Raw genomic sequence first — 18,483 nt, forward strand, 5'->3', positions numbered from 1 at the left:
GATAAAAGAGATGCCAAAATCTTACATAAAGTTACAGTTTCTTCTCTCCACTCCACAGTCACTTTACTTTGATTTTCCCCCTATCTCTCCTTCTATTTTTTTGGCGCTGTTCCTAATCTTTTTCAACTTTTTTTTTCCCTTTCTTTATTCTTCTGGACCTCAATAACCCAATTAAAATGAAAAAGAAAAAGTTAACAACTTTGAAACCTGAAAATCGATCACTCACTTTAACCACTATTCATCATCAATGGATCGTCTTCTCATCTTTCTCTCTCTTCTTCTCATCACTTTCTCTATCTTCTCAGGTAATCAATCACTTAACTTCTCTTCAAATCTTCATTTTTAAATCTTTTTTTCTAAATCCTGATTATTAAAATTAAAGTTTTTATTATTTTTTACTTACAGAGGTGCAGGCAACAACTTTCAAGATAGTAAACAAGTGCCGCCACACAGTATGGCCCGGAATACTAACCGGAGCTGACAGAGCACCCATTAATCCAACCGGGTTCGTTCTTAAAAGTGGGAAATCCAAGACTCTCAAAATGCCCACAGCTTGGTCGGGTCGGGTTTGGGGTCGGACCCTCTGCTCCAACGAACCCTCCACTGGTAAATTCACCTGCGTCACCGGAGATTGCGGTTCCGGTAAAGTGGAATGCGCCGGAGCTGGTGCCATACCGCCGGCGAGTTTAGCGGAGTTTACTCTCAACGGCGATCAGAGTTTGGATTTCTATGACGTTAGCCTTGTTGATGGGTACAACCTTCCGATGCTTATAGTTGCTAAAGGAGGTACAGGGGGATGCAGTGCGACGGGATGTTTAGTGGATTTGAACGGCGCGTGTCCGAGAGATTTGAGGGTTGCGAGTGGGGGTGAAAGTGTTGGATGTAAGAGCGCGTGTTTGGCGTTTAATGATCCGATTTACTGTTGTAGTGAAGCGTATAATACGCCTGACACGTGTCACCCTTCGAGCTACTCGCTCTTTTTCAAGCACGCGTGCCCACGCTCTTATAGTTATGCTTATGATGATAAGACTAGTACCTTCACTTGTGCCTCTGCTGATTACTTGATCATATTTTGCCCTCCTCCTTATACCAGGTGAATTTACATTTCCACCCTTCCTGTACTGATTTTTTGCTTTTATTTGAAGATTTTTACTGTTATTATGTGATCAAATTATAACTAGTGGCGAATGTAGGATCTTTAGGACATGGTGCGAGAATTAATCTCTAGTCCTATAGGTAATTAGCTGAACAGTACATCAAGTCCACCATTTAGTCTTCTTATAGCATTGATTCCAGTATAGTATATTAATTTTAGAAAATATATACATAAAATACCTAGCTTAGTAATCACGCGTTCATGTGTCCCACATTTTATTTATAAATTCGCCCTTGATAGTAATGTCATGGACTCAGTGGCATATTTAAATATGTGCCAACAAATATGTTCAGTCAAACATCGTCATATAAAATGAGACTGAGAAAATAATAGGTCAATTATGATAATAAGCTTTGACGGGTGAAGCCTAACCTAAGCATGCACTAAATCCACCTCAATGTGGTGTTTAAATTAGTAACGAGTTCCATTTGTAGACCTGAATAAAATGGAACAGGTGTAGATAATTTATATAGTCGACTTCAACTAATTTAGAATCGAGGCATGGTGAAATTGATTGACATGATCTGAATACTGGACATTCAAATGAAATTTCTATTGCCTAGTGACCAGTTCTATGGGGAGGGAGGGAAGTCCATATTCATAGTAAAGGACCACTTGATATTGGAATTTGTGGCATAAGAGATTCACAGACATCTGAAATCCGTGGAGCCAAACTTCTTGCTTTGGCATACCATGAGGAAGGTTGAATAGTTAATCTTCCCATTTTACCTTTTATGAGAAATTTTTATAGTCACACAAATTTGATGACATATTTAAGTCCATAAGATTTTAAAGTATTTCTTTTTAATCTGTGTCACATAAATTGAAATGGTGGGAGTGTTGAAGAAAGAATTGCCAATGTCCTCCATAATGTTGGAGGCTATGCATTTATGGAGTATACACTTTATATCTCTTTCCTTCGCCCCCTTTTCACTTTAGCAACTAAACATAGTCTAAATGTGGGTGAGATGTGCTGAAACCATTCATGCATGAGGTAGGCACCCATGTTAGTAATGTGAATATGCATGTTTTAGTTAGAATTGGGCAGCATAAATCCTACATCCTAGTAAGTAGGTTGAGCTAGATTAGGTAAAACATTCTACCTCACCTGTATAAATTAAGTCCTACGAGTGTATCCCGAGCTTCCTTTACAGCCTTAGAGTTAACCATTTATGCTTATGGTTTCAGCCTGAACTTAATGTTGTTAAGGAGAGCGAATGTGGTGATTCCTTTTTTTTTTAAATCTCTCAAGCCGTTTACCCTTTGCAATCTGATAATAGTAAAAGAGGTTCCACTTGATTAACCTTTTTAAAATGAAGAAAAAGTGTATTGCACCTTATCATTTTGCAATTTGCATGCATCCTTCTGTTTTATGATTTCATATGTGATCTTGTGAGATTTTGCAATACCGTGAAATAGTCCAGAATCAGGCACAGTGACGGCATTTTGCCAATTTAACAAACTTTGGTTGAATCTTATGAGCTCCTTGCGCAATTCCATGTAAATCACCCAAAATCAGAGACAATCCGGTATTTGTGTGGATTTAACCAGAGTAAAGTGGGAATATTTCAATTTCAATACAATTTTATCTCCCAGATTTCCACCATTGAAGCATTCACTAGTCTTACTTTCTTTCAATAATCCTTTTTATGGTTTGATAAAGCCGTTTGTCATTGTCCCCATGGTTGCAGTTGACTGCCAACCAGTCCTCTAACAACTAGGTCAGTGATGGAGATATGTGTGGTTTAACACTCTTCCTCAAGGTGTTAGGTGTTGGAGTTTACTTATGATGTAATGCTTACATTTTCTTTTCTACACTTATACATATCATCTTTAAATGAGATGCCCTTTACGGAAAAAAAGAAGAGGATTTCTTTGGTATTTGTGGAAACGTTCAAACTGGCAACTCCTGGGTGTTTTGTACTCCCTCCGTTTCAAAAAGAATGACTTCCTTTCCTTTTTAGTCTGTTTCAAAAAGAATGATCTCTTTCCTTTTTTGATAACATTTTAATTTCAGCTTTCCACGTGGCATGTTTAAAGCCACAAGATTGAAGGACAATTTAGTGCATTTGACATAACTTTAATTTAGGACCACACGATTCAAAAGTCTTCTTTATTTTCTAAAACTCCGTGTCAAGTCAAACCAGGTCACTCTTTTTTAAACGGAGGGAGTAGCATATTAAAAAGTAGAAGTCTGTTTCATCCAACTCTTCCTACTCTAACTATGATTATTTCGTTGAGAAGGTCATTTTAACCTCACTTCTTTTGCCCTCTGAAGTGAAGTGAATGTCTTACTCATGTATTTGGTTCAATTATAAGAAAAAACTTACTTCCACTGTCTCAGAATGAATGGCGGAGTATGAGTATGAGTATGAGAATCCAGGCACTACCTTCAATTTTGGACTAGAACATCAGTTCCCAAAATCCATGTTTTAGAAAGTACGCTCTCTACCCTCACAGGACAGGGTAAGATTACGCGCACTCCGCCCCACTCGGACCCTACTAGTGGGATCATACTGGGTATGTTGTTGTTTTAGTAACTACACTAAAGATAACACAACTTCTCATGGATAGAAGTATTTAGAAACATATTTGGATAGAATTGTCGAAGCTATACCTTGTGAAAAAGGACAATATGGTTGTCTTCTACTTCATTGTTATAAGATGTGTGTGACAATCATGACATTCACACAGAACCTAGGGGACGATACTTTGTTGCTTGATAGTTCTGAGAAAAATGGAAAAGTTATCTACTGATTTTATGTCTGCTCTGAGAAACCAATATGATAAATTCACATTTTTTGTTGTTTCGCAATTTCAAAATAGATTAGTAAACTAACTATTAAGTTTCACATTTTAATGGTGTTTGAATAAAACTTGTGCAGCCAGAAAGTGTTAGGAGCACGGAAGGATTCAGCTGAGTTGCCACTGGTTAATAAAACCATGATGTACTTAGGAAGGCGTCATTGAAGCGCGGTTAGACATCCATCCGACCATCTTTACTGCACATTATGGTGTCAGCCATGCCTTTAATTGCAGCAATATTGCACTTGCCTGTACTCTGAGAACGTTGTGACTGACCTTGATGGGAACCTTTCAGGCTAATTTACAAACAGAAGTTAAAGCTTTGGACTGTCATGAAACCCAATGCCGACTATCTCTCATTTAAAATCACATGTGCAGATCTTGTCGATAACAAATGACAATAATTGTGTATAGGAGCTTGTAGCTTCTTTAAGATTGATATTTGTTCATTTTCAGTCTACATTTTGCTCTCCGTTGCTTTTGGTGCTTGGAAGGGTCCATAGTGTAGAGTCCTCTTCAAACAGATTTATGCCTCCCTTTCTATGTTTTTTTTAGGTGTTAGGGAGTGTGGTAATGTTTTTTCTTTTCTTGAGGTAGTATGTGATGGACAATTGAAAGCATTTTGGAACTAGTTGAACGTACATATAAGGATATTTGAGCTAACTGCCTAGAATAGAAGTTGTAATTTGGTATATGATTTGTTTTACATAATATTGCACTGAGATGAGCTTAAATAGAGAAACATTCATAATAGCCGATTTCAAAAAGGTGGCAAAACTCGAGGTGATATTCAAAGGACAAAATAGACCTACTCTTTTCCCATACATAAGTGTCAATTTTGACTAAAAACTCGAAAAGAATTTTGCACTGTTTTAACAACCCCTTTAATGTATAACAATCAATCAGCGGATTATTACTTTTATCCATCCTCATCACTTTTAAGATATGCAATCTCATTTTTGCCCACTAACTGCTTGTGAAAATGCCTCAATCAATTTTTTGTTTATCATTTGGCGAATCATGTTGATATCTGTTGGTGGGTGTTGAAGTTTTGTGTAATTGTTCTAAGGAAATTAAGGATTTTGTTTCCTTGTTCATTCTTTTTTATTTTTCAGAATTGGGTTGCCATGATACATGGCAGGCTGCTGTTGCACTTGGTTCTGCTGTAGGTGCACTTGGTTCTGCGTTGCTAGATCCTCGAAGAGCAGATCTTATTGCTGCTTTGGGTGAGACGACTGGGAAACCAGTTTTTGATAGGGTTCTTGAAAGGATGAAGAAGAGCCCCGAAGGCTCTTTTACTCTGTTTGGTTCAAATGTCCGTAAACTAGTGCTTAGAATATAAACACAAGTTGTTTTCACGAATATGTTTAGCATACAAAGCAATGCGTGATAGACAAAGTTCTCTAGCTTTATCTCATTGATGTTGTGATTGTATGCCTTCCTGAAATTTGGTTTACTACGTGTCGATGCTCACTTGAGAACTTTACTAAAGATGAAGTCATTATGAACACGTGAAAACCACCAGTTTTGAGGATCTTAAACAAATTCTTAAAATCCTTACTCAATTTTCCTCAGAAAGATTCCAGTATCTTTACTTCCTTCCAGCTTCAATGTTTCATCACTTGAGCCTGGAGCAGCAACAATTATATATTCTTTTCAAAATCCTTACTATCCGGCATCAACCCTTCTCATCTTTCCTCTTTCTTGAGTCCGAAGCAGCAACAGTTCCTTGCCCAATACCTCATTGGAGCGACCACTTGTGATGTATACAAAAGTGGGACCTAGCTGATAACACTTTTGGTTCATGAGATGTAGGAACTTTTCAGTCGTGAGGTTCATGGAAACTGAAGAATTAGCTTATGTAGCTATGACTTATGGCACACTCTTTTTGGACTTCCAACAAACCTGATTGTTGAAACAACACTTAAGGTGATCGAGTTTGAACAGATGCTACTCCCCATATTTAGTGACAAAAGCTTGTTCTACCAACATTACTTCCCATGGGCTCTCAAGGCCGGCACAGATCTTATGTGCGTGTATAATGAAAAACATTTTCACCAAGATATTCGCCATAAATGGGGAGTAACTCCAGCTCCATCTCCTCCGTGACCAATTGCAACAATTGGTGAAGAGGAATTGAATTGATTATCGACTTCCCATGCAATTTGTTCAATACTACTCTGAGGTGTCTTTTTGGGGGTTAATATATCGATAATCAATTCAAAGTTTTTAATTGTTATTCGTTATGTCACAAACATAGTTATGGCTGCTTTACTGGCCAAGTAAAAGAATTGGTTCAGAGTATTTTTCAAAATCGACAATCCATCTCATTAGTCATTACGGGGGACATATTTCATTCTTCAACAAATAAGATAGGAATATTTCAACTTTGGTTTGCAGCTGTGGAGTATTGTTTTAGTAGAAAAAGGAGGAAAAGAGGTAAAGCTTGTCTGCCAAAGTGTTGATCAACATATCTTACTTTTGTACCACCCCTTCTGCCTCTCCAATTTGCTTTTTCCTCTTCTAAATTCATTACTTCAAATTTACAATATCCACATAACCTTATTTTAGGATATATTGTGAGATTATTTTATCTCATGCTCCCGGTGTTTCAAGTGTATTGTTAAAAAAAAAGATTGATTCGATATGAAATTTAAGTAAAAATGGATATTTTAAGTTATGTAGTCTTACATTAAAGATATGTGTATTGTATCGAAATAATCTTTCATATTGTAGTCTTAAACATGTTATGCACAATGTTAAAATAAAAGAATTAAAATACAAAAAAGTGACATTTTTTTAAGAAATAAACTAAATTAAAGAAAATAGTACACATAAATTAAAATAGATGATAATCCAACAAGTGGCAAAAATAAGAATTGCGCTAAGAACATTCAAGATTTAATATATTTATATAAAAAGTAATTTTTAATCTCAATATATCATATAATTTTTTATATAATAATACTAATAAGTTTCAAACGTAGCTACCTCATTGCACATTATGTTGTAATTAACCCGTATGTTTTCTTTTTATTAGTTCAATGAACCAAACATATATCACTAAGAATATCGTTACTAAATAATTTTATCATTCTTTTATTATAATTCACACATTTTAATAAATAGATGTCTTTAAAAGATCTTTCATCTAATAAATTTGTGTTAATGATTAAATACATCTAGAATATTATTCTTTTGTGTGTGTGTGAGTTTCACTCTCAATTATACACAATTCCTTTTATTTATTTAAATTATGACTATTTATATATATAAAAAATACCTAGTTTAGTGGCTGAGGATGTGTTTTAACTAGTTTTGCATGAGCAAAATGGGGACTTAATTATCTTCGTTCCCTACTTTGACCCTACCCTCTTTATAATTATTTTAAAGAAAATGATTAAGGACGATTTTTTTTATCTTAAAAGGTTGAAACTTGTCTAAAAGTAGAGGGAAAAATCAGGTTACTTTTGAAAAAAACACCTCATAAAAGCATTTAAAAACAGCAATTTGCTCTACTAAAAAGTCATTCAGTTAATCGAAGTTTTTTACTTTCGTCCTTCTAAAGTGAAATTTGACATAATTTGCTATATCTACTTGTTGGGTCCTTATAATCTGGCATTGTGGGGCTACTACATGTTCATCAACTGACCGTTGGAGCCTAAAACATTACATTTCTCTAATTTGAATAGAAAGTTATTTTTTACTCATTCGTCTTTGAAGGTTGGTCACATTCAATATCACCTATGAAATTACCTTAAAAGTCCTCTTTATTGTAAGACATAAGTCTCTTCTTTTTATTTAGTTATCATGATAAAATTTTACGAGCCAATTACAAGAATATGGATAAATGGATAAAATCTAACTAATATATTTCTTATTACTACTTAATTTACCTATTAAATGGTCATGGACTATGGCTTTCATTATACTCTCTTTGGGGTCATGAATTACATCCAAAAATTATTTAATACATCCACTTATACAAGTATTGAGAAGTGTCATATATATAATAGAAAAATAAATAAATAATAGGAGTGCACTCCATTATGCAAATTTTGGACGCAAGTAATAAATTGCATTTGGCCAACGAATGGTCAAAGTTATGCAGCATATGATATGACTTATTGGAAAATCATCAAAAGACGAGACACTTTGAGTCATGGAATCCAAGGCCACTTACTCACACTTTATTGGCTTCAAGACTCCCCTACCCTACAAAATTAGAGAGATAACAATTGATAAAATTAGCCCATAAAATCATAATTCGCTTACCTCGTTCATGTTTGGGTAGCTTATTGACCTATTTTTTAACTCACTTAATTTAAGTTATCTGAAAAATTGAGTTGATATATATACCATAATTTGATATGTGTGATATTTTATTAAAATATTTTTTATTTGATATATTTTATATAATCATAATATAAAAATATTATTTTATTAGACACTTGTAAATAAATAAATAAGTCAAGATTAAAAATTAGAAAGAATTGAATAATAACTCAAACTTTAACTTATTTCAATTCATGTAACTTTGAATCTATGAATGACCCGCCCATTTAACAATCCTTTATATATGCCATGATGTTAATCCACCTTATTTAAAACCAAATAGTAGATTCATATTGTTTGGATTGACTTCAAAGTTAATTAAATTTATTTTAAATTATTTTTAACTTTTGAAAATATTTGACAAAGTTAAAAATAATTTTTAATAAGTTTAAAATGATACAAATAAAAAAAATTAAAAGTCAAAAGTAGGTACTCCCTACTAAGGTTGTTCATATTTGGTTTGGTTTTGGTTAGGGTGGTTTTAAATTTTGAAAATCGATATTATTTTGTTTGGTTTTTGTTTTACTAAAAAATAATCAAACCGAATCGATAAATTAGATTTATAAATTTTATAATTATTTATATATTATTCGTCATAAATAAAATATAAGATTTTGTTAAATTTTAATTAATCTAAGTCTTTAACTTTTCTATTTTCTCAAGTCCAACACTTAAATTTTAGTTCAATCATAAATCCAAGTCCATCAAAATCCATTACTTTAGTTTTTATCTACCTTACCTCACATAAGATAGTCATACTTTCTCTTAATTGAATCACTTTGTTCGTGTAATGATAACTGTAGTATTGCTTAATCGCTTAATGAACCAATAGTAGGTTTTGTGTGGATTGTTCATATATTAGGTGTTTTTGTCTATCAAAATACGTATGTCCTCAAAAAAATTATTTCTTTCAAACCCAAAAAATCAGAAAAACTGAACAAACTGACGGTTATTTTTTTTCGTTTGGTTTGGTTTGATTTTAGAAATTTTAAAAACTAACTAAATTTAATTAATAACCGATCCAAACGAACCACGAACACCCCAACTAACTAATTTTCATTTTTTAATTTAAAAGTTACTAAAATTTAACTTTTCAAAGAATATTTTAAAAAATATATGTTTTTAAAGATAAGTCAAACGAACTCTTAACCAATAGGACGTTTGATATGTGAATAATAACTTAGCAATGGGTGACACATTAAGGGGTCCTTTTGTTTAAAGAAAAGTTATATAGTATTGATTAGTGATGCAAAAAAGAAAAAGTTATGTACGAATGGGAATGTATGGTGTTAATTATACAACAATTGTAATAGAGACAGATTATTTTTTAATGAATTTTTTATCTGTTATATAAATTTTGGAATAGCTACTAAATGCTTGATTAAAAAATTTAAATATATGAAGTATGGTTCTATACCACATAAGTCTCCATTCCAATTCCTGTCCTAAAGAGACACGTAAAGCGACATTAATTCCAAATATTTTCATCTTTCGTTTATTATAATATAAATTTTATTTTGTTTATCACTTAAACGTATTAAAAAATTAAATTGTATTTCTTGTGTATTTTTAAATTTAATTTTTAAAATCTAATATTAAATATCAATTAATATAAAATTCATATATCAATTATTATTCTTTATCCAAAAGGGACGAACAAACCATCAAGTCTAAAATACACAAGTGAAAGCAAATTGAAGAAATAACTACTTGATACCAACGTGGAATATTAAATTATTACACCTAGCACATCCATTTTCATGTTAGTTTTTCTTCTTAAATTTCATCGAAACATATGTATTTAACTCTCGATTGATCATAAATTTTGAAGTTAAAACTTGAAAATTTGAATTTTAAAAGTTGTATATAGAAATGTATTTCACTTGGAAATATTTGAAATTTTATTTGTAGAACTCTCATAAACTAAAACTTGAAAATATTTTAAAATATGAGCGAATTTCCTAATCAAACTTCTACTTAAAGCTAATTTTTATATTTAATATTTATGTTTAAATGTAAGCTTATTCAAATATTTCTAATATATATTTTTTTAGAAAAGGAAGCTAAATTCCTTTTATGAGATACAAAACATGTGCTCTCATATCTTAAAGGCATAAAGCTTACGCTATCTGTATCTCTATTCTAAACAAAATTAAGAAATAATTTTGTCACCATTTACTCCATACAGATTAAAGCAAATTAAGGACAACAAAAACAAAAAGGGATTGATTGGAAATTTGACTTAATTGTTGGAACCTCACAAGATAAATTAGTTTCAAGTTTTTTTTTTCTTTTCATAACGGTGATATGATTTATTTTTTTAAGTAACTCTATATACTATTGCTTGAATAAAAGAAAAAGTCATGTATCGTAAACCTTATCATTTTCAATTATTTTATCAATTACAAGTAAAACTTACCCGCATGGATGTATACACCCGATGCGGATAAATTTTTTCCGTTGAATACACGCTTGATTGCTTATTTCCTACTAGGATGGTACACGTTTTGGATAAAATGAATCAAATTGAAAAATCAAACAAAACTGATTAAACAGAGCAATTTTATTTGGGTTTAGTCTAATTTGGCTTTACATTTTAAAAATAAATAAAATTTGATTTGATTTACTTTTTATAATTATACTAGTAAAGAAAGTCCGGGCGCTACCCGGGCCCAACATTAATAAAGTTATATTGTTACTCTCTCCGTCCCATATTAGATGAAAATCTTACTAAAAAAAAAAATTCATATTATTTGAGCACTTATTAAATTAGGATAGAATTAATTAATTCTTTTCCATTTTACCCCTACAATTAATATGACCATTCCTATATTGTATGTGTATTTTTTGTAACTCATTTCAATGTGCATTGATATAAACAAAGGGCAAAATGGTGAAGTCTTTCAATTTATTAATGATTTCTTAATCACCGTGTAAAGTTGGAAATGCCCATCTAATATGGGATAGAGGAAGTATAGTTTATGTATTGTTATAAAATTAGTAAAGATTGTTATAATATATTTTGCTCATAAGTGAGCTAATATAGAAACTTATTTGTCATTTGTCTTTTTAATTTCAATTTTAAATAGCAAATAAATGTAGCGATAAGATTGAGGGTAGAAATGAAGCATATCTTTCTAAATTTAAGTAAAAATAAACATAGTAGAAGTAACATTAGGGTTATCGATAGGACGATTCATTCGGTTATTTTTAAAAAAATTATATCATTCAATTTTTTGGCTATTTTATAATGTATAACCAAAATTAAAATTTTAAAATCATCCCAATCTTAATTTATGTGACACAAGCAGTACAAAAATTAGTCTTTTTTTTGTTGTCTTGTAGATATTTTAAGTTATTATTTATTGTAAATTATAGTACTTTTTATTAAAGTTTTTAATAACATATGTTACTTTTTATGTTTTAGAGTTAAACCAACTTTTTTTTATATGTCTTTTAATTTTTCATGTGTTTTGTCCTTTTCCATTTTGAAAAATCAATACTCTCTCCATTTTATTGTATATGTCATTTCTTTTTATAAATATATTGGTTATTCCCTCTTCTTATTGAAACACATGTTGACTTGTGGTGAATACTTATCCCCTCTTCTTATATGGTAATATACCTAACATATTATTTCTGATGAACAATTATAAAGAAATAAAATTAACAATGTTTATGTTATTTTTCGAAATACCAAAATGACGAAATTTGATTTATTTCTCTCTTAGAAACATACCTAAATGACTGTTTTTTTTTTTTTTCATCTGGTGTTTGGAGCCCATATTAGAGCTTCGATTAAATTTGAATCGTACACTACAAGTTCATTGGGGGGTGGCGCTCCCAACAAAATTTTCTTTATACTCATGGCTTGAATCTGAGACCTTTGATTATCAGTGGCGGACCTAGAATTTTCACGAAGTGGATTTAAGATATTAAAAAAACTAAAATGTGGCATCAGAGATTCGAACTCAGGTTGGCTGGTAAAATTGAGCTCTCTTCACCACTCAGCCAATGATCACACTTGTGTTAGTGGGGTCAAAAGTTATTACATAGATGTAAAATTTTAAAAATTGATTATTTATATATATATATATATATATATATACGATGTTATTTTTCAATGAAATGGTTCATTTGAACCCACTTGTCCCACGGTAGGTTCATCCCTGCTAAATATGGTTGAAATATTCTCACTATTGCACCAAAATCCATGTTGGTAATCAAAGAGATGTTAATTTCTCTCGAAAGCTCGAACAATACATTGATGATTGAAGTAGACCCAAATCCATATATTTCGCCGGGTAACAAACATCTGGTCCCAACGTTCCTGTTAACTATACCATACAATACACCTATTACTAGCATTTATTAAATTAATTAAATGCACCCTATCACATATGGCATTAAAAAAAAGTTTACAATATATTATTTTTAAAAAATGTCACATAAAAGCATTATTACAATATGAATTTTCTATCTTACAACTGACATTGCCAATTCTTGCATCACCCATTTCATTTTATATTTTCCTTGCAAAAAATCATTTTTGTTATTTTCTAAGCATTGAAAAAACCCTACATAACAAAACCTGATTCCCATTTGTCATTTTTCTTTAATCTGCAATTACCTTATCACTATCACCTGCAACGGAAGCAGAAGCAGCAAGAAAAAGCCCTACATTAACCCCACTCCATTGTCTTCTTCCTCCTATCTATCCCTCTGTGTTTTTTTTTGTTGTTGTTGTTGAACATTACTAGTATTCATCAGCTAAAGGAAATTAGCAAATACCCATATGGATTTTTCATATTGTTCTCCTTCACATTTCATTCTTAGTTTCTGTTTTGCTCTCCTCATTTTATCCAGAGGTGAAAAACAAAACTCATTCTTATGCCATATGAAAAGTATTTTCTGTTATTTAGACTATATACTAATGCGACATTGTAACTGTATATTTTTTTCTTTTTCAGGTGTTTTAGGGGCTACATTTACATTTGTGAACAAATGTGAGTATACAGTATGGCCAGGGATTCTAGCAAATGCAGGTAGTCCAACTCTACAAAGTACTGGGTTTGAACTTCCCCAAGAGTCTTCACGTGTATTCACTGCACCTACTGGTTGGTCTGGTAGGTTTTGGGGTCGAACTAGTTGCTCTTTTGAGGGATCCGGGTCGAGTTCTTGTGGAACTGGGGATTGCGGTTCCGGTGAGGTAGAATGTAACGGTGCAGGAGCTGCTCCGCCTGCTACTCTAGCGGAGTTTACATTGGGTACTGGTGGGCAGGATTTCTATGACGTGAGTTTGGTGGACGGGTACAATTTACCCATGGTGGTAGAAGCGTCGGGAGGGTCGGGTATGTGTGCGACAACGGGTTGTGTGACGGATCTGAATCAAATATGTCCTTCCGAGCTGAGGAGTGGCGGTGGAGATGCGTGTAGAAGCGCGTGTGAGGCGTTTAACAAGCCGGAGTATTGCTGCAGCGGCGCGTATAATACACCTGCAACTTGTAAACCGTCACTGTACTCACAGATGTTCAAATCTGCTTGTCCAAGATCATACAGCTATGCTTATGATGATCCTACTAGCACTTTCACTTGCAGTGGTGCTGATTATACCATCACATTTTGCCCCTCTACCCCAAGGTAAAAAAAAAAGTTATTCCTTTCGTCTAAATTTTTGTGACATAATTGAAATTTCGAGACTCATGACACTAACTATACTTTATACTTTCTTGATTTTATTAGAGCTCCAACTTGTACTATAGAAGAAGATTATTTATTTCGAACCAATGTCCAAATTTAGCTAAATAAATGACCCTAAAGTATAGTAGAAGTTAAAGTTAGTTGAATAAAGAGTGTTATTAGTAGATAAATTTCATTTTTGATACTCCATTAGTGCATAACACATGCAATGTTTTTGGTCACGGGGGAATCTGACAACAGGTTGCAGTGAGTGAGTGAATGATTGTATTTGTATGGGTTGTAATTAATTACTACTACTACATTGATTTTGACATTTAGCTAATATTGCAGTCAAAAATCTACAAAAGATACAACACCTACGACAGCAACACCCAATGGTGATGGGTCATATGGTGGTACTGGTACAGGAGTTGTGGACCCTGCAACAGGAGGAATCGGGTCAAGTTCGGGTCAAATGGGAACTGGATCAGGCACTGGGTTTGAGTACGGTGCAGGAACAGGATATGGGTCAGGGTCAGAATACGGGTCAGGAACCGAAACACAACCTGGATCCGGGTCACAAGCTATGCTAGCAGATGGATCATATTTAGCTGGATTGGCTATGGGAGAATCAACTAGGGCATTTTCTCCATTGAATTTAGCAGGCAGTGCTTTGGCTACAACTTTGGTTTCATTAATTTTCTTGTAGTTGTAATGGGGAGTGGTAATTTTTTTTTTTTTCTTGCCTTTTGTCTAGTAAAGCTGATAGATTCCTCCAGATTGTAAGCCACCACTTTCTATAAATTAATCTTCTTTTTTAGCTATGAATCTCTCTTTTTCTCTTGTTGTTGTAATTGGCCATATTTTTCCTTTTTTTAATGTGTATATTGTAATGCAATATTCTTTATCCCCCAGCCCTTTTCATTATCCAAGATTTTGTTGGTGAGATTTGCAATTATTAAGTAGCATAATATACATTGATATTGGGGTTGGATTTTAACTTTACCTTTGATTTGGGGCTCTAGAAATTATTAAATATTTTGAAAAAGTGAGTATTATAATGTGAAATGTAGAATATAGAGAAAATGGCTGGGCCAGCACTGGGCGATAAAACTGACTTTGCGGAAATCACAAGCATGGCTTTTATTACTTTTGACTGCCTAAATTTGTATTGCCTCTAGTACTTAGGGGTCGTTCAGTGTGAGGGATAAAAATATATAGTCATGGGATAAGAAAATAGTAATAGGATAAAAATTTTGTGTCTTGTTTGGTTGTCATGTTTGGGATAACTTATCCCACCATATGTATGATGGGATACGTTATCCTATATACATGGTGGATAAGGTATAACAGTATATTAATAGTGTTCAATTTTAGAGAAATATTTAATATTTCTATTGAAATAGTCAAAGTGTGTGCAGACACACAATTCATCTGAGTAATATCATTACAAGTTACAACTGAATATTTATGTGCCTGGTGTCATCTCCTCTGTATAATGAGAATGTTGAATTAACTGTTCTGTTTCCAAATTTGACATTGATTTTATACTCACCTAAAAAACCAGAAAAGCTAAATGAACCATGTTCATCAGTTTCACCATGCACCACACCAGTTTGCCATTCTTTCAGCAAATTATCAATTATGTCCCCAGCAGGAAGGTTATGAAAATTGTTATCTGTTAAACACATTTGATAACATCCATTAGAATGTAATCCTGTCCAAAGCATGATTCCATTTACACCTGGATGTGAAAATCCCTCTCTCAAAACCATCTCTAGATATTTAGCCTGTCATCAAATTCATAAAAAACTATTACCATCAAATCTTTAATAATATTTCCTTCGTATTAATTTGTTTGTCTGGTTTTGATTTGACAAGTAGTTTAAGAAAGTAAAAAAGTATTTTGAACCGATTTTACTGTTATAGTAGGTGAAGTACCCTGACCTGAGTTTCTTTATCAAGATTCTTGCTGATATCAACTTCTGTAAGCCATATAGGAAGTTTAAGTGTAGCCAATTTGTCTAACACTGCTCTAATAAGTGGAGGATTTGGTACTGTAAAATGTCCTTCTAGGCCAATTCCATCCATGATTATTCCACCTTGTTTTAAATCTCTCAACTTGGAAATGTATGCATCAACTGTTGAATTCATGTCATAGCAAGTTTCTACAACATTATAGTCATTCACAAACAATTTGGCCAAGGGGTCTAACAGTTGTGCTGTTTGAAAAAACTCAAGACTTGTGTTGGTGCCAAGTCTTTGTTCATAGAAATCATAATGAAGCATCTCGTTATCGACATCCCAATGAATGAATTCATTCTTGTATTTGTTCATCAAACTCTGTATCCTGGAGTTTACAGCTGATTTAAGGTCTGGACCAGTCAGGTTTCGAACCCATGAAGGAATGTATCTCGGATCCTCCCAAAAAATGTTGTGGCCTCTGGTAATGATTTGGTTCTTTCGGACAAATTCCAGCATTTGATCAGGTATTGTATAGTTCACTTCTCCTTGTTGAGGTTCTGTTGAATACCACTTCAATTCATCTTCAAAAACCGCGGCATTGAACCTCTCTTTAAACCATGTCTGTAACAAGTATTTTTAGTACTAAACAACACTTTTTTAAGTACTGAAACTGATTTTGTAAATAAGCAGTTATGTATTTATCTAGAAGTGTTGAAACTGATAATAAACATAGCCAAAAAGTGATTGTAACAAACTAACATCAAAATTTGATCAGCATTTTATTACCTGATATGCTGGATTTCCAAGAATTGTCTTTGTGATGGCAGAACCAAATGGAAAATCTCTAGATACTTGCTCTACTATGATTGAAGCTCCAGGCACTCTTTCTCCTTGCACGTCTGAAATGTGTATAATCGCGGTGCATTTTCTTCCCTTTAGCAGAACTAGTCAGTAAATGAAACTCACAATGTATGTTACCATAAAACTGAAGATGCTAAAAGCCATAGAGTTTCAGGAGTTTACTTTGTCGATCGTGTCTTGTTGGTTTTTCTTCCATTGTTGATAAGTAAATGGCTGCAACGAAACACTAGAAATCGAGATGTTTAACTTTTCTTCATCTGATCTCTGCACCAAAGTTTACTATAATTTGTACCACTCAAACAATTGCATAAAAATTAACTCAATACCTGAAGTTATCGTCTTAATAAGACATACCTGGAGATAAAGTAGAGCATATGAAGAAGGAAAATCAAGAACAAATCCACCCTTCAAAAATGACCAGCAACCAGGCCTAGCAATCACATTTCCTACACACTTAACTGTTCCATTAGCTGTTTTCAAGCTTGCCTTTATCACTGCTGAATCTGCATCTAATATCCTAACCCAACCTAATAACAAACACGACGATCAATAAATACTAGTACTACATTTCAAGTTTTTAGAATGCCTAAGTGATGAATTTCCACTACAACTTAACTGGAGAAGCTATAGATGGTATCACCAGAGAGATTGTTGAGGACAAAGTTATACGAATTAGTTTCAGATCGAATGACTTGATTTTCGTTTGTCCAATAATCCTTCATTATCCCACCATTATAAAGCGCCTCTTCTGGCACTGATTTACACTAAAACAAATGAAATTAAGTAACTTAAAACGCGATAATAATAATAATCGTTCTTAAAACAGAACTAAAGGAAAATGTTACCTCAGTATATGCAGAGTGATCATAAATAGGTTCCTCTGCATCATAAAAAAGTAGTTACAAACATAGAAAAATAACTGAACATAATTTTACAAAATGGAAGTATAAGAAATTTTAAAAAATATATTTTCATGGTCATACCATAAGAAGCAAAGGAGGGAAGTATGCTGAGAAAGAGTCCAATGATGAGTAAAAACAAGTATTGACACTTCATTTTTCTCTCAACAGAACAAAATAATAGTAAAATTGCAAAAAACCTTAGTACTAAATTCAATAAATAAAATGCCTCAAAGTCTTAACAGAAAATTAAATTTCATGTAAATTTATGTAAAACAGGATACATGAGATATCCAACAATATGTCTGTATTCTAAGTATCTCCGTGATCAATCACATGATTGAATACTATTTATTTTATTAACTTTGGAATGTTTTTGGAAAATGTTCCTTGGAATATTAGAATTTTTTTACGCTATTTCTAACATTTATAGTACAAAAGTTACCTAACATTTTTTTCATAAAATATGAAGTAAAGAAAATGACAAGAAGCCTGTAGTTTATGATGCCAGAATGCAGTATGTAGTAATCACATTATTTGAGTGGAAATGTAAGTTAGAAAACTCTTTAAATTTGTTATATAAAAATAAATCTGACTCTTTAGTTTGATGTACTACCTCTCTTTCATCAATTTATGTAGCGGTGTTTAATAAATATTTGTGTGACTATAAATTATATCATGAATTTGAAAACATGGTAACACTAATGTAGGTCAGTAGATGCTTAATTGATGATCAAGAACTAAATGACATGCTCTTTTGTATGATGTACTCCATCTGTCTCA

The 18,483-nt window shown here is 32.7% G+C and overlaps 3 protein-coding genes across 3 annotated transcripts; 2 read left to right on the plus strand and 1 right to left on the minus strand.

Moving 5' to 3' along the window:
• Positions 1 to 122: 122 nt before the first annotated feature.
• Positions 123 to 4,607, plus strand: LOC125815246 (thaumatin-like protein 1b). Its single transcript, XM_049494681.1, has 3 exons — positions 123 to 305; positions 406 to 1,093; positions 4,042 to 4,607. Exons 1-3 carry the CDS (start codon positions 248 to 250, stop codon positions 4,124 to 4,126), a joined length of 831 nt encoding a protein of 276 aa, XP_049350638.1. The 5' UTR covers positions 123 to 247; the 3' UTR covers positions 4,127 to 4,607.
• Positions 4,608 to 12,868: 8,261 nt separating this feature from the next.
• LOC125815241 (thaumatin-like protein 1) lies at positions 12,869 to 14,829 on the plus strand. The gene is made up of 3 exons (XM_049494675.1): positions 12,869 to 13,164; positions 13,267 to 13,936; positions 14,327 to 14,829. Exons 1-3 carry the CDS (start codon positions 13,092 to 13,094, stop codon positions 14,682 to 14,684), a joined length of 1,101 nt encoding a protein of 366 aa, XP_049350632.1. The 5' UTR covers positions 12,869 to 13,091; the 3' UTR covers positions 14,685 to 14,829.
• Positions 14,830 to 15,429: 600 nt separating this feature from the next.
• Positions 15,430 to 17,880, minus strand: LOC125815234 (endo-1,4-beta-xylanase 5). The gene is made up of 8 exons (XM_049494666.1): positions 17,785 to 17,880; positions 17,647 to 17,681; positions 17,418 to 17,565; positions 17,156 to 17,328; positions 16,964 to 17,065; positions 16,727 to 16,873; positions 15,923 to 16,561; positions 15,430 to 15,765 (listed from the first exon to the last, which is right to left on the minus strand). Exons 1-8 carry the CDS (start codon positions 17,855 to 17,857, stop codon positions 15,430 to 15,432), a joined length of 1,653 nt encoding a protein of 550 aa, XP_049350623.1. The 5' UTR covers positions 17,858 to 17,880.
• Positions 17,881 to 18,483: the final 603 nt, after the last annotated feature.

Source organism: Solanum verrucosum, unplaced genomic scaffold (assembly GCF_900185275.1).
Source record: "Solanum verrucosum unplaced genomic scaffold, falcon-dt-bn FXZP01000261.1, whole genome shotgun sequence".
NCBI classification, from domain to species: domain Eukaryota; kingdom Viridiplantae; phylum Streptophyta; class Magnoliopsida; order Solanales; family Solanaceae; genus Solanum; species Solanum verrucosum.